Below are 16,743 nucleotides of genomic sequence, written 5' to 3' on the forward strand. Positions count from 1 at the left end.
AAACACAGTTTGTCTCCTCTGTCCCCTGCTTTTAATAATCAAAATGGAGTTTGAGCGGAGGCCGCAACACCAGAGTAATCCATGCTGAAGGACAAGCCTCTCCACTCTGTGATTATTTGTATGTTCGAAATGACCAGACAGCAATAGGCCTTGGATAAACAGATGTGTTTGAGCATTAAAATGCATCTGCAGGGGTGTCCAATGCCAATCACAGTGGGAAAATCAAAGGGTCTGTGGGTTTTAGAAGGTGATGTAAATTCATTTATACACCGAAATACTAAATATAGACTGCAACATTTAAAAGCATCATTGATTTTTCCATCTTTTCAGAGAACAAGCTCATAAAAGTGTCTTGAAGGCAGGGTTGTGTTTCATCATAAATTACAGATCAATACTGATGATTGTAAAAGCCTACTTATCTGCACTGAGAGGGATAACAAGCTGGTTAACATTGAGGCCAGTTTCGTCATGGTCCATAAAGTGTGACAAATTTATGAAGAGACAAAGACGCATGATTGTTGGAGGATGAACAAGATAGTCAACACATTTCCCCCCTTTCATCTCTTCAATGATGTACTGAAAGAAATTGATATACATGTGGAAAAAAATCAGTTCAAGTCAATAATACATGGACAAAAGAGACGTGTTTTCACACATGAATGTTCCTTTCCATTCCAAAATGTTTAAAAACCGTTCAGTTTGTATTATTCTAGGCCTGAGTTGGCCAAAGTAATGAATAAATCTGTCTGCTTCTTCGGTGTAACTAAGCTCTCTGACACCACCTGGTGGTGTAAAGATAAATCTCTCTTTCTCTATTTGTGTGTGCGAGAGACAGAGATAATTGGGGCATTTTAGTGCCTTAGGGGAGTTCACATTCAACAATTAGAAAACTTACATATGGAGGCTAAAAGTTGACTCCTTCATTCTTAGACACCATCTGTTAAAGTCAGATGACTTTTAGTTCAACAAAATAGGAAATAAATACAGTCTACAGCTTTTCCCCCAAGAATTTGATACCAGTCAAAGTGGAGAAGGTTTTGAATCCCCATGTCTGAAAATCCAATTAGAAAAAAATAATCTAAATTTGGATCCTGGCTCAAATTTTCTAAAGGTGGTGGGGTGTGTTGGAGGGACTCATGACATAAGAAATACTAAAATCCTGGCTGCTGATTTTAGCTGAATGTAAAACTTTATTCATACCTGACTTGACGTGTCGTGTGGCTTTACTTTTTCTTCATGCTCTTTCATTTCTTCGTGGATGAACACAATATAAATGTCTAAATGAATGTTTGTCAAACGTCCATGACTGAAACATACAGAGTATAAAGTTTCCTAATGAGAGCATTGGAGTGGTCCTCACTGGATTTTCATTATTTCTTTTAAAGATATAGTGTCACTGTTATATGATTAAATGTAAAATAATCATATAAATGTATTGGTACAACTTTATCATATGCATCTACAATTTCAATCCACAAATCTGGTTTTAATTACTGGAAAAAGAGGAGTTATCCTTAAAAGAAAAGTTTAATTACATTTTTATGTATGTAATGTATTAATTATTGGTATTTGCTGAATGGTATTCTTTCTTAAAGTCATATTTCACATCTTTATCTCTTCAGTTGACCTGCTGTGCACAAATGTTCTGTAAATGATCGTCACGGCCACTAGATGTCGCACTAGACCACCAAAACTTTTTGAAAACTTTATGGATGTTTTGACGGTCCACCTGCCGGTCGTATCCATGTTCAATCCACTTGTGCTCTGGTCTCAACTCTTTCTTTATCAAATGCCTTTTTATCCGAAAATGTTTATAGTTCAGTGGAGGGGATTCAGAAAGGTGCTTTCACCTGAACGCTGGTACTACAGTGTGTCATCTCACCTGTGGGCGGTCCTACAGTGTGTTTATAAATGTGGGGAGGGCCTATAGTTTAACAGGGAGGAACTCACATGCACTAACATGTACACGTACACGCACTAACATGCATACACTGCAAAACACAGACTAGAGAAACTCAGATTATGACACACACAGAGGGAGTATGACTTTGTTCTCTGCTCAGGACGTCATTACTTCACTATATCTTTACATAGAAAATAGTTGTTTGCTGCCTATAATTGCTTAAGATCTTGTTTATTGAATTAATTAATTGGAAGTACATGGATTTCCCTATAATTATTACCAAATTCAATCATCACTTTCAGGATGACCTCTGCAAAATTATTTTTTAATTATGCACCATCTAAATGGAGTTACCAGTATTTTTACTCTTTCTTTCTTTTAGCTTTGCTGCTGTTTCTTCCTGATCAAAATGACCAAAATGAGACTACTGTACATCTGTCGGAAGGCTCATGTTGTTGACAGGGTGGTTCCTTCATACCAACTCCATACATTACTGAAGAAAGACTACACACAGTCAAGTCAAAGTCAAATTTCTTTACAATAAATAGTGTTTATTACTGCAGTTATCAATCTAAATTCAAATGGAAAGCATTTCCAGTGTAAGCAAACTGCAGACACTGCCACAGCTCGGAGAGAATAGATTTTTAGGTAACTTTTATTTTCATTGCACTACACTATAGCAGAGCAGAAGGCCTGACATTCATTTAAATATCTTTATTTACAATAAAGCAAAATGTGAACTCCTCAAACGAGGAGAAATGTAAACAGGGTTTGTCATTCAGTAAGCTTCAGTAACAGTTTTTCCTTTCTCTCATCTAAAACAAGAAATCTGTAAAAGTTGAGTCTTGCTTGAAATCTACATTCAGGATCTAAAGACATATGCTGCTGAGAGTCCAAAGTGGCAGAAACTATCTGGAGAAAAATAAGGTAGCAAAACCTGCTGCCAAATGTTCAAGAGGACCTCTGATGTGGTGCAGACTCACTGCTGCGTGCAGTTAATCCACTGTCCACTTGGAGGTGCTGGTCTGACGTGGCAGACGGAAGTATGAGGGTCCAGTATCATGCAGGAGACCCAGCACTCTTCTCTTTTCTTTACTGTGCAGTGAAAACCAAACACCAGCTGACAACCTGGAAATAAGACAAACTACATGGTAAATCCTGGAAAACATGCAGCATTATCATTTTAATGTTTTATTTATTTTTCTACTTCTAGAATCTTAGTTTCTATGGTTGATCCAGTCATTCCTGTCAGTTATGGTAACATTTTTTTCTTTCCTTTGATGCTTTTTGATATTGGCCATTAAAAAAAAATCTTTTATTATTATTTTATCAAGAATTCAGTGACTTTAATTACATTTTTCAATTTACAAGTCCTTGGTTTAATGTTTCCATATGAAGTTATTGATGGATTAAAGCTAGAAAGACTTGAGGTGAATGAAAAACTTTTATCGATCCCAAATAACCTGCTCCAGTGAATTCTAATTAAGTCTTACCGTTAGCTTAGTTACTGCTGCTGCTCTTGTGGAGCTTTATATTCTTGCACATATACAGTTTATAATGCAACCAATGGCAGATTTACCACTAAAAACTCTTAGTAATTTTTGAAACAGCTCCCTATTTTCAGCCAGAGGTAGCCTAAAGCAGGCTTCTCATTTCTACTTGACGACTGGTGATTATGTCAGCTGAAGTGACAACTGCTGCTCGTAGATTTTATTCACTAAATAACAAATTAAGCTAACATCAACTCCATGTTGAAAACACTAAGACTGACTTTTAATTGCTTTCATGATGACTTGGTTTAAAAAAATGTTCCAGGGAAAAGGTTTGTATCCTCACCAGTAGATGAAACAGCATTATTCTTGTATTGCAGTGTATGGCTGGTATATAGTATATAGCACTAGTATATGTACATATATATACATATGCTATGGAATAATGTAAAATGGGACTATTATTTCCTGTTTGGTTCCAAACTGAAGTAGTAGCTTATGATTATGTCATCTATTTATTTGACTCCTTGTACTATTGATTTTGTGTTTTTGGTTTTGGAAAGACCGTCCAAACTGTTTAAATGCCATGCATTGCTCTACAGCTCAACATACACTGCTTCAACAAGTGGAGAAATCCAAACCGTCACTGATCTGCCATGCCTAGTTACAGTTGCTAAACTATGACTGGAGAATCCCTGTTCGGGGGAGGGGTTTACTAATGTTAAATTCCTTGTTTCTGAATGTCTGGTTATACCAGTTGGTGTGTTCAGGGCCATTCCTTGTGATGGGCCCTGTCCTTCTTCTTCTTCTCATTTTTCTCTTTCTGCAGTCTCTCTAGCTCGGCCTCATACATCATTTCCTGGATCAGGTATTTCTCCCTGCGCATACGGTCCCGCAGGTCCTTGGGAAGGTCTGGGATCAGGTACGCGATCAGGGTCTTGATAGCAAAGACCATGTGCTGCAAAAACACAGAGCACGTTATCACCAGAGCCATACCTACAAAAACAAACAAAATACTGTAAAATATGATTTATAAAAGACATATGAACACAGTTTGAGTGTCTCTCTATGTATTCTGAATTTAAAAAAAAAGTCTTTGAAAAGAAAAAGGCCTCTATATTGGTACATCCAAACTATAAGTATGTTGAATGAGACATGCTTTTATAGGATTGTTTTTTTTTGTAGTCCACTGGTCCATATGGACTGTACAGGTAAGCTGCAGCAAAGTGTTAGTAGGACTATAATAAAGAAACTGAGAGATAATGTCCAATTCCCTAATGTTATGCTTTAAAAGCTTAAACTTAACAGCAGCATATAATCCTGTCTGGAAGGGAGAAGTGTTGCAGGATGACACCGGTTATGTAACAGGACAGTGATGACACTGGTTTGGTTTCGTGGACAGGTTATGAATTAAGCCTGGAGTAGGCCTCAGTCGAGTTAGAAATTGGTAAATCTACATTAACTGATTGATTGTTCTTATAAAGTTGATATGACAGACAGAATTTAAGTGCAATATTCACTCCCCTTTTCCCTCAGTTTTTTTTATCGCTACTAACTCCTAGCACTTTAGCTGCTAAATGCTAGTCTCTAATTTTATCCGTCAGCTGTTTGGCGCTGGGTGCATGTCATGCACAGCGGGTTCATCAGAACTTCAACTTTGCTGAAATCATCTGTTGCGTCTGTTACTTAGGTTGATGAGAACAGTGAGAATGAACCAAAACCGTAAAGTTGCGGGACATAAAACCAAAACAGTGACCTCAGACTCTGAAATGCGTGGTAGAGCTGAAGGGAGCTGCAGATTCAGGCAATTACTCTTTGTGAGTTTGACATTATGAACTGCACTTTTCATATTACACATGGCAATTTGATCCATTGTTGATACAAAAAAAGACCAGTGCAGCTTTAATCCAGTTTGAAACACATCTTATTTCATGTCTATGTCACCTAAAGGTCACAATTACCAAGAAGTTTGAACAAGTCAGTGAGTAAAATACAGGACACAGTTAGTCCTGATGTACCACTAAAAAAAAACCCCTACAGTAATTCAGAGTTTAGATGAATCTAAGGCCTTTTGAAACAGATGTCTAAAAAGTCGGGTTTGAGATAATCTGGTTAAAGGGGTACACACAAGGCTTTAAAGTCACCTTGGTTAAGGTCCCATATTGTATAAAGGTAGATGTCCATGTGTTGTTTCATTATAAAGCAGGTCTATTTCTATATTAATACTGTGAAAGTATCAAAGCCTCAGTCCAGAGAGAAATGCACGCAGCCTGTATTCAGAAACTGAACTTTAAAACCAGCTGCCAGGACTTTTGGAACTTCTGGATTTGGTTTCTCTGATTATTTACCAGAAATCTGCTATACTTTTATTCAACCCCTCATAAAAGAGTCAGCCAATCAGAGGAGAGGCTCAGATCCTCCTCTCTTCTTATTGGTTCACTGACCTGTTGTTAATAGAGCTCCACAGAGAAGCCTGAGAGAGGAGATGTAAAACTACATTGAGATGTTTTTAGTTCTTAAAACCACAAATATATCTTCTTATGGATCAACACTTCAAATAAAACACAGGAAGAGTGTACAATATGGACCTTTAAGACATCATCGTCAAACCTCTGAACTGCCTATGTGTTTATTAGCTGAGAGCAAATTAGAGCAAAATGTTGAAGATGATGTAAATGGACACTCATGGTTGGAGACAGAAAGATAAAAGCCATCGACAAAACGATATCAAGGAATTCAATTCCAAACCCAGCCTGCTGTCTGCAGTCATTTATCAAAGTCTAAAAACACTGACCTCAAAAACAATAATGAATGCCAGTCGGGCTGCCAGGACATGCCAGAACTGTAGAGTGTATGCGTAGGGCTCAACCGAATCTGGAGGCTCCCTGTAGTCACGATACCTGGTGGGTCACAGCACTTAGGTCAGAGTTCATCACACAGTAGCAATGATGATATCTACACATCAATTAAACAACAGGAAAATCAACAAATCTGAAAAATACACCTACGCTCAGCTCAGGATGCTGAAAACATCTCTATATACAAGAAATCTGTTCAATGCTTCAGGTTGTTTCACCATGTAAAATCTTATACCAGGCCTCTGGGTTGTAGCTACAGTATACTCCTGTTTGAACTCATTATTCTGTGGTTCATATTTTATGTGGAGCTCAGTGAGAGCCTGTGTGTTGCTTAATAGGGATCATTAATTAAGTGATGGATGAACACACACAAAATAGGTCATGCGGTCCATCCTGGGGTTGCACAAATGCTTGCAGCCAAATCCAGTTAAAATGAACAAGTTTCTGTTTCCATCAGGTTTGTGCGACAAACACTTGTAGGAACTGTAATGGAGGCTTCGCAGTTAGAAAAATAGCAGTTCATAGCATATTTATAAGATCTTGTGCTTAATGAAAACGTGCTACCTGCAGTATTTCACGGCTTCTCCAAAAAGCTTGGAGCCATTAGTCTTGGGGTGCGATCTCCTCTCAAAGTCAGACACCCGGAACACTGAGAGACTGGCGTTGACATAACCCATCATACACCTAAGGATCACACGAGAAATCATTTTTATCCAGCACTTACAGTAAAAACAAACGAAACACAATGAAGTGTTTGACTTGTTGGACTGTCACTCACCCTTCCCCTGCTCGGCCCTGACCAGCGCACGGTCCGTACTTGTAGGCGTAAACAAGGCGAGGGATGAAGTCTGAGGTAACAGCGATGACGAAGGCGTTGGTGATGACGGACAAGATGCCAATGCCTTCCAGAATGCCGTACCAGATCCCTGCCACAAACACACAGGTCTTCAATTATAAGCCAAATTCATAGAAAAATGGGAAAAAAAGAAAACCATAAAGATAAATGTGCCATATTTTAATTTACCTATGTCTTTGGCTTGTGATGGCAGAGGTCGCCGCCACTGTGTGACAAACTTGTAGGCGTCTAAACGGATCTCAATGATGTTGTTGAGCAGCGCTAAGAGAGGGGCCAGAGGGAAAGCTGCCACGAAGATGGTGGTGAAGCCGAACTGTAAGACTGAAACACAATGCAAACACCGAAAGCCTTTAGATCCCAGGTGTGTTCATCACGAGTAGCATGTTAGACAAGAGTTACACATTCACACTTGTAGCAACATTAGCATTCATTTTGAGTGCTTTTGCCCATCTCGCAAACGTTCACTCTTCTTTGAACTTTTCTTCCACCACTGCTCTGATGGATATCTTGCAAACTCTTGTCCAGATTCAGACTTTGTGAGGGAGGTTCTATGCAGAGATGCTAACAAGTCAATTATTTCAAGTCCAAGTCAAGCCTCCAATCTCTAATGGTTGTAATGAGCGTTCTATCACCTGCTGCTGCCTTCCAGTCTGCTTAAAACACTACATTGCCATTGAATTGCATCACCATCACTTCTTTATCTATAAAGGACATTCTTAATGTTAATGCGCCAAAAAATGAAAAATAAGGATTGTTCAAGAGGCCCAAAGCTTGAGTCAGAGTCGAGTCTCAAATCACTGGGTAAAACTTAAAGGTCCGTGACTGTTGTTTGGTGCTGGGAGGGTAGTGTATGGTACATTTATCAGAGCTTGTCCAAAAATGAAGATGATGAGAAATTAAAACAGCAAAATTCAGTTAAGTTCTTGAAAACCAAAACAATGAGCTGAAAGACACTAAAACGCTCTGTAGACCTGAAGGGATCTGCAGATGATTATTCTCTGTTGGTTCTTCACAACAAGTGCCCCCTTTCATATTATACTGTCATTTCTTCCCCTGTTCACTTAAAGATATTGAATGAGATGAAATATTACAAATATCATAAACAAATATATGTTGAAATATTAATAGACAGCTGACAGCTGGTCGAAAAGCTCTGCTCAAATTCAATCCACTGCAAATCAGTGTCACAATTACATAACAGAGACCACAGCTGCTGGGTCACCAAATGAAAAAAATGTATAACTGTTCAAAAATTGCATCGGAGAAGATTAAATTGTGAAGTGCGTTTGGGATAACCTTAAAAATATAAATCTGATAGTAAAGGTTGTGGCAAGGCTTTGTCAGTAGTAAACATGTAAAAGAAACTGTATGTACTGGCTTGCGGTGCAACATACTCATCTCCAAGTATTCATCAAAGAGTCCGTAGGCATTCATTGGCTGCAGGTTGTAATCCCTCTCCCACTGTGGGAAGCTGGCCTTGGCCTTCTCTCCATGCTCCCTCCTCAGCCTCCGCCGCGTCCACCAGTTCTGGATCAGCCTAGATGGCAGAAACCATTGAGTCCATATGGAAACAAATGGATATAAGTTATTCTGTTATCATTCTGCAATCAAGAATACACAGTAGATTTACCATCTTTAAACCTTTAACCGTCTTTAAATTACTTAAATTACTAACATTTTTACATGATAATTATTTGCAGTCTGGTCAGAAACATCATGATATGTCTGACATATGAAGATTAAAAGAAAAAACCCAGGAACTCACGGGTAGCCAAGCTCCATAAAGTTGTTCCAGGTCTGTTTTAGCACCATGATGATCCCCATCTGCATGCAGAGGTCAATGAGACAGCCACTGGGGTGGCACTGCAGCGTCAAGGATACAGAGAGAGAGAGGGGGTCAAATCTAACTGGAGTCTTTGCAGTGGTGTTTGTAAGATGTAAGCAAAGATGGAGGCACTCTACACTGCTGTAGAAAGTCTCTCCATCCTTCTGTCAGGCACACTGTGTCTATGGGGCACAATCATCATCAGTGAGGTAATGTATTGTTTGTCATTATATATCTTTTCATATTCCATAGGACAGGATGTATTTATTCAAATAGAGTTTTTATTTATTTATATTTTTCCACAGGCTTTTTTTTGCCTTTATTCTGTGACAGTGTGACAGTGACAGAGAGAGACAGAACTGACTGACTGACTGACTGAATGATCATATTACTGTTTCTGGTGTAAACAGGTTCTATTAGGGGGGTGTTTACAGCTGCAGTGTTGCAAATTTAGTTCACTGTTGCTAGATTTAGACTTTTTTCAAACAAACTGGGTATAAACCTGGTTCATGTCTGGACTGTGTATGGATGCCGACTAGGGGCTTAGGGCTACATCTCTTGTTACAGGCAGTATACTGAGCCGCTCTGGTTTCCTGGCTGCTAGGGAACTGCAGGGAAGTTGAGGAGCACTTCCAATACACTGAGCCTCGCCTCCATTACACCAAATAAACTACTTAAATTACATGTATCATAATTACTGAAGGAGGCAGAGGAATAACTAAACATAAGACACACCAAGCAGGAGAGAGGGAGGGAGAGAGAGAAGTCATCCCTAAATGCTAAAGAAACAACAGCAACTGGAAATTAGACAAAATGCTTACTGCAGCACAGCAATAAAAGCCCTGTTAAGAAGTAAAGGGTCATTTCCATTGAAATGCTAGAGTGCTTTTAATTTGAAACAATTACAGGAATTGTTGTAAGAACGTGTAATGCAGTAACTTTAACACGGCAAACAGCAGTGACTCAAAATGAGGCTTCGTACTAATCTACTGCTATGACCAATTCTACACATCAAACAGAGAGTTAGAAATAAAGACCTGCCTCCAATGGAGACAGAGGCTGTGCGCTGTGTGAGAGACAATATAAGAAAGATATTCTTTCACCTCTAACTTTCTCTCTGAGTGAATATTTTATAAGTAAATAAAGCCGAAATCACAGCTCAGTTTTCATCTTTTATTTAAGTGTTTGGTGATTTTGTCAGACGACCTCAGGGTTATAAAATCCAGATTTGACCAAAGGCAGTCCAGCCCTAGTCTTGTGTAGTTGTAACTCCCTTCAAAATTAATAGATAACCTTAAACATGGGCACTTTTGCAAGCCAGCTAAATTACAATAAATACACAGCCCAAACCTATTTTTGTATTTAGTGGTTTTTGTAAGTGAGAACATCTTTCAGACACACTGTATCCCTGAAGCTTTGCAAGTGCTCATTGAAGGCAATAAACCCTTCAAACTAAATATCATGATTCTACATGGCTACAAAAGGCTGACTGAGGCTACACTTGTACCGTACATGTCTCATTACAGAGAATTTTTCCATTTCCATTCCTACAGCCGGGGGAACAAGTGGGAGCACATTAGCTCAGCACCTAAAAGTGCCAGCTCAGGCCCTTTGTCCCCTTAGACCACTTCAGTGTGTGTTATTTCCCCCGCATGTTTCCATAAGTACTGCTGGTAGCAAACGCTTACTGCTGATGGGGGTTAAATGTCTGGTGGTTGGGCGTGCTGTAACAGCTTAATGTCCAATTTAGAAATACTTGGATCCATAATGCTTTGCTGTTATTGTCCCACGGGAATGCAAAGTAATGACTCACTTCTTCCAGTTTCCAGCGATTGATGAGGCGTAGATAAGCACCAGGCCGGCCTGTGAATCTGTCAACCAAGGAAAAAAATTGCACCATGTGAGGTGACAGGTGGTCTACAAATCAACTTTTTTTTTTTTAATTTACAAGATTTTTCTGTTTAAAGGTGTAAATGTATCAGAATGGACATGTTGCTTAAATCTATAAAACATCTATTCTAGATTTTAAAATCTTTATATTGAGGGATTAGAATCTTGTGTTGGGTTTTCAGGATGACGGGTTTACCTACTTTGTGTCCCTGAGGGAGTTCCTGTGATGAGAGAGTAAATATTTCATGTGGTGTGCCCAAAGGGTCTGTCTGTTTGTCTATTTAAAAACATGGTTTGTCTCCATTCCTACTCAGATGATACACATCTATGTTTCTGTTCCATCCAAAGAACTCAGTGCTGTGTTAGTGAATTTGAGTATGACAGGATCAACCATCAAAATAAAATGATATTATCATCATGTACTCTACATGTATGTCACTCCTGCAGGAAAGTCTCCTCACTGCTGGGGTAAGCTGTAAAACATATTTTAATGTGCTCCACACTGTATTAAAATCACTTCATGGCCTTGATCAGGATCCTCACAGTTAATTTCCCAAACCAATCACTGTCTTACATGACTTTTTACTGAGCACATTGTATTGCACTTAAATGAAATAGCCTATATAATTGTTATCATTGCTATTATGATAATCCATACATTTACAGTGTAATCATTCCCCTTCTGCAGCAGCACCTGTTTTTGTTTTGGTTTCTGCATGACGTCCTCACCTTCCCAGAAAGAAGGCGATGTAGAAAGTTGAACTGTTGAGGTTGACAAACTGAAAGAGGAACATCTTGAGAGTAAAGCTGTTCTCCCACTCTGACTCCGTCCTTGGCTGCTCTGTGGACGTACACAGAGAGAAACAAGGAACAGTGACATAAACGGATAAAATGAAATTCGTAGATGTGGAGATACAGATGTTAGTGCACAGTTCTTTGAATCATCCAGACATGCATGCAGTTCTTACACACTTTGAGTAAAGTGACCGACTACCAAATGAGATTCGTTTAGACGACAACAGCATAGATAAAAGAAAGAGCTGGATCAAAGTCATGTGACCACAATACTGTTTGCTCAGCACTGTGCCAACAACGTTGTGCAATAGTAATTAAGTCTGCATTGAAAACACCATTTCAGCTTCAAGAACATTAAAACCACTGGTGCATTCAACTTACCTAAATTAGTGAGAAGAAGAGCAACTTTTTCATAGAGCTGGAAAAAAAATACAAGGCTGGAAGTTAAACTGATTATAAATGTATTGTTGCTTAACAACAGTTGAGTCATTGTATAATGGTTGCGAGGTGTTATGACTGTCATCGCCTGGGATTCAACAATCTCACGTCATCCCTGCACCGCTGTGGTTGGTGGACAGCAGAAACTCACCACGTTGAGGAGCATGATGACGCAAAAGTTGATGCACACCGCCGTGCCCGTGGTCGCCACCTGAGAGTTGTTCCTGATGAGAGCCCAGCCGAAGGCGGCAAAGGTGCTGACGGTGATCACACGGTAAATGACGATGCCGAACACAGCGGCGATCACCACCAGTATCTGTGACATGCAAAATCATAACTACTATAAATAGCAATAAATATCAAATTGAATTGAATTGAATCATTGACCTTAGACTATAACATTACATACAGATGGAGGAATAAAAAATACTGTAGGTAGTTAACCAGAGCATAAAAATTGCAAACACATTAAAATCTCAATGGGACTTGACCAAGATGGCAGCATCAGCATTGTTACAACAATAAACACAAACAATTCTAACTGACAACCGTCACACACTACAAATGAGTGACCACAATAACAAGTTCATATGCAATACAAGGTCAAGGAGAAAGATCCAGTTATCATGCATAAACATGTACAGTTTTCTAAAACAATTTCACTAAAAATTTAGGAGCAATAACCTTGATACCTTAAAATTGACTTAAATTCCCTCATAGTAATCAGCTCTGACAAGTTCAGGTCATTCTGTACAGGTCGCTCTGTTCTAACTCTCGGAACCAACATTTGTAGAATATTGTGAGAGCTTAGGCAATATTGATTTTGGTTTTTTCACATATACCGTGGGTTCCAAAAGCAATGCAAAAATCTGCAAACATACAGAGATGGCCTCTAAGCAGCAGCATACAGAGTACAGTGGTGTACCAGATTTTCACAGCCAGTGATAAAACGTAAAGCACAATGGTATACAGTATCCAACGTCTTTAGGCACTCCAGGCTTGTTTAGGTCAGGTTCATTCAGAAAGAGCAGATCACTTTAATCCAATAAAGGTAAAAAAAAAGTTGCCGAAATCAAAAATATTTCCTGATGTAAGATTTATTCCTTAAAAAAGAAATTTAAGTTTCAGCTTGGAATCAAGGTTTTCAATGTGTAAATTGAATGACAAGCGAATGACAAGTGTTGAAGGTGATTAGCAATGGATAACTGTATTATCTGCATAAAAATTTAATGCAGCATTTGATAAATTATCACAAGATTATTTAAATATATGGAGAACAACAGCGGTCCTAGTATGGAACCCTGGGGCACGCAGCAATGGGTTTGTTTATACAATTCAAACTGGATCTTATCTACATAAAGGAAATGTGGGGACTTTCCATTAAATTAAGTAAGCCTGTAAGACAGGGTAAATACAAGTGTGAGAATGGCGCACCTACTAGTTGACATTTATTTACCCGTGACACTCACCATGAAGAAGATCCCGGATGCTGAGACGACGAGGCGACTGTATTTGTCGGTGAAGGCTTGGTAAGGCTCAGGCTTTCCAGATATGGGGTTCGTCCTCTCCTTCTTAGAGTATTTGGCCTCAAACTGGGGGCGTATTTCATCCTGAAAAACAACAGACAAGACACATGTGAGCCTTGGCATAAGTTTTGAATATTTAAATCATATGTAGGTACCAAGCACACAGCTTTCTATATGGGCATGGACTTTGTTAATTTTCCCTGTTAATAAATGTAATAATAATAATAATAATAATAATAATGATAATATTATATATACACTGTGTATGTATATATATATATATATATACATATACATATACATAAAATCCATACGTACAAGTCCATACATTTATAAGCATTCTCTGTGCTGAATATTGTGCTTAGAATATAGTTAAATCCGCTTCATTATGTTATAAAACATAAAGGCTTGGTTGGGTTGCAGTGCTTTTTTAAAATATAGATAGTGTACTTATGCAAGAATGTACATCATCTCATCTGAATGGTGATGTTTTTGGGTGCATTCAGATTAGAATTTTCATGGTGAGCTCATTAACCTATTGTGAATGATACTGCTATTTGCTAATTAAGCTACAGCTGAATAATACAGTAAGCCTTATATCTAGAAGCTTTTAATAGGACAAACAAAATTTGGAATCAGAGAGTTCATCATCTCTGTCTTGTCGTCTGTTCCATACAAAGCAGACTGAGACTGAGTCACTTTTACACCCACAAACAGCAGCCTGTCAAAGAACACATTTGCCAGCTCGACTATGACTGACAGACAAGGGCTGGAGGCAAGAACATTATAAACTCACTAAAATTTCTGACACAACCAAACCACAGTGTGGGGGTTTGAGTTTGTAATAGCCTTCATTGTACAAGTGTTGAATTTGCACATATTCAGTGAGTCATAAATCTATTAGACACAGAATGTCTGGGTGCAGGCTCTCAGGACAACAATCCCACCTTTTTAAATATACTGACAGACTGAAAAAAGACATGAGTAGGCAATGATTTCCAAAGGGCAGAGCTGCTGTGAAGGCAGAAATACTGTCACTGCTGAAAATCTCTGGGAAAAGTCAAAGATGCAAAGAGCAACAAGTTAGCTAAATCAAACTGCAGAGAACTCTGTATGGAGATATGTAAATGGAAGCAACTTTGTCTTTCCCCCTCTCAGGACATTCATGTGTAGCTAATGATGCAAGAATACCAAATCTGAAATGGGAGTAACTACTTTACCTCCTCTTCCTCCCAGTCAATGAGGTCCCAGTCGTATGCGAGGACGGCTCGGCGTCTTTTCCAGAACTCCAGGAAGACCGTTGCTGAAACACATCGATAAAACCTTATCAGGAGTTTGTATGTGACAAATTGTGTTGTTGCTAAACAGCACTAATCACAGTACGCATGACACCTCATAAGGTCCAGTACTCCATATCCTTGAAATTTCTGTTAGGACCTAGGAGCAGTTGGTATATTTTCTTTAAAGCTGAATGAAATGACCTGCAGGGCAGCTGAACAACATATATATATATATATGTAAACAACATATATTAAGGAGATTTATTTTTGTATCAGATGTTTATGAAACTTTGATGCCAATAAAGCACCTCTGAATCTTGAATTTGAGTTTTCATGGGGATTGTGCCTATTTATACATCCAGCAGACACGACGCAGCATTGACCTTCATTTGAGGTCATGTTTGTGGCTATGAATGTAATTTAAGTCCAATATTCACTTTATTCACTCGCAGTATTCATTTGCTCTGAGCTTATTTGCCGAAAATAGTGGCTTGCTGTTGCTGGAGATAGGGTCGATGACAGTTGTGAGAGTGAACTAAAACAATAAAGTTCTGGGCCATTAAACCAAAACAATGAGATGAAAGACGAGTGATGTGCAAAGCAGTTCTTTTCAGTGTCCTGAATCAGCTATTAAAAAAAGATTTGTTCAAAAGACTCATTCACCAAATCAGCTCTGACTGTGTAGACCTGCTCACTGAACTGAAACACTGAGGCTCTCTTCTGATTGGCTGACTGGATCATTAAGACACATGTACATGTTAACACTCCTCTTCTCATTTCTTTCCAGCACTAAAACACATGTATCACTGTCTGGATGGAAGTGCAGGATGCAGTTCCGAGGTGTTTTGAGTTTTACTAAATACTGTCATCCTGTTGGAGATAACTGCAACAATGGTTAAGTTAATATTTTACTTTGAAAGGTCACCACACAGAGCCTTGATGGAAAAATCAGTCAGTATCAGTGTTGGACATCAATCGGTTTACACCCTAATTATCCCCTAAGACAGGAACCAATATCCCCCATGTGACCCGAAAAGGTGAGGTCATGACCAAGTCCCTCAAATCTGTCCTCGCTGCGTGTTATTCTGACTGATTAGAGAAAACTAAAGATTTCAGCTGGTTTAATGCCAAGATTGTCAGAGGGGCAAAGTAAGTGAGTAAGTTTTTTCTGCTCCATGTGTTCACAGAGCATAATGAAATTTACTCTCATTACTACATACAGAGATCACTCCCAGGGACAGTCAGGCAAGTATTCCTGAGCAAAGTCCTATGGATAGTTGACTTATTGCATGTTTACCTGCCTCTACTCTGCAGCATTTCTGCAGGGACTTTGCTCTGATCAGAGGCTTCTATCATCAGTGTTGTCGAACACATGCTTGTAGTTTATTTTTCTCTAACCTGCCCACATTCCCTGTTTTGAATGTGAAGCCTTTAGCCCATGTGGAGCCAGCAGGGGAGTACGCTTCTGAGGAACCTTAATAAAAGGATTTGAGCCGATTCTCTGCTGCAGTTGAACCGAAAACACTTGGACAGCAGCAGCAACAGAAACTTCCAACGCTGAGCAGCAGTGACTGTAAGGTCAGTACATTAGTGACTTTTTTTTAAATTTTTTAACTGGATAAAATTGTTAAACTGGAATGTTTTTAAGTATTTGCAGACATCAGAGTGAGGTCTGGTGTCTGTGCAGCTGTGAAAACAACTTCAGTCCTCCACATTGCTCTTCATACTGTTTCACATTTGTCATGAGTACTTGTTCACACATGGCATGTTTTTATTTCTGTGCTGATTTCTACATGGAAAAGGTGTTTGTGTGTGTGTGTGTGTGTGTGTGTGTGTGTGTGTGTGTGTGTGTGTGTGTGTGTGTGTGTGTGTGTGTGTGTGT

The 16,743-nt window shown here is 38.9% G+C and overlaps 1 protein-coding gene across 1 annotated transcript in view; it reads right to left on the reverse strand.

Moving 5' to 3' along the window:
* Nucleotides 1-2,535: 2,535 nt before the first annotated feature.
* ano4 (anoctamin 4) overlaps nucleotides 2,536-16,743 on the reverse strand; it is a 26,040-nt gene continuing 11,832 nt past the window's right edge. The window contains exons 13-26 of the mRNA XM_022749162.1: nucleotides 14,802-14,884; nucleotides 13,525-13,665; nucleotides 12,207-12,371; nucleotides 11,999-12,035; nucleotides 11,552-11,663; nucleotides 10,746-10,803; nucleotides 8,873-8,970; nucleotides 8,502-8,644; nucleotides 7,276-7,428; nucleotides 7,030-7,177; nucleotides 6,816-6,935; nucleotides 6,188-6,293; nucleotides 4,148-4,351; nucleotides 2,536-3,031 (exon numbers count right to left, since the gene is read on the reverse strand). Of these exons, the coding sequence (XP_022604883.1) occupies nucleotides 4,160-4,351; nucleotides 6,188-6,293; nucleotides 6,816-6,935; nucleotides 7,030-7,177; nucleotides 7,276-7,428; nucleotides 8,502-8,644; nucleotides 8,873-8,970; nucleotides 10,746-10,803; nucleotides 11,552-11,663; nucleotides 11,999-12,035; nucleotides 12,207-12,371; nucleotides 13,525-13,665; nucleotides 14,802-14,884 (1,556 nt within the window). The 3' untranslated portion in view covers nucleotides 2,536-3,031; nucleotides 4,148-4,159. The remainder of the gene's footprint in view (nucleotides 3,032-4,147; nucleotides 4,352-6,187; nucleotides 6,294-6,815; nucleotides 6,936-7,029; nucleotides 7,178-7,275; nucleotides 7,429-8,501; nucleotides 8,645-8,872; nucleotides 8,971-10,745; nucleotides 10,804-11,551; nucleotides 11,664-11,998; nucleotides 12,036-12,206; nucleotides 12,372-13,524; nucleotides 13,666-14,801; nucleotides 14,885-16,743) is intronic.

The sequence above is a fragment of the Seriola dumerili genome, unplaced genomic scaffold (assembly GCF_002260705.1).
Source record: "Seriola dumerili isolate Sdu_G_001 unplaced genomic scaffold, Sdu_1.0 BDQW01000138.1, whole genome shotgun sequence".
Lineage (NCBI taxonomy): Eukaryota > Metazoa > Chordata > Actinopteri > Carangiformes > Carangidae > Seriola > Seriola dumerili.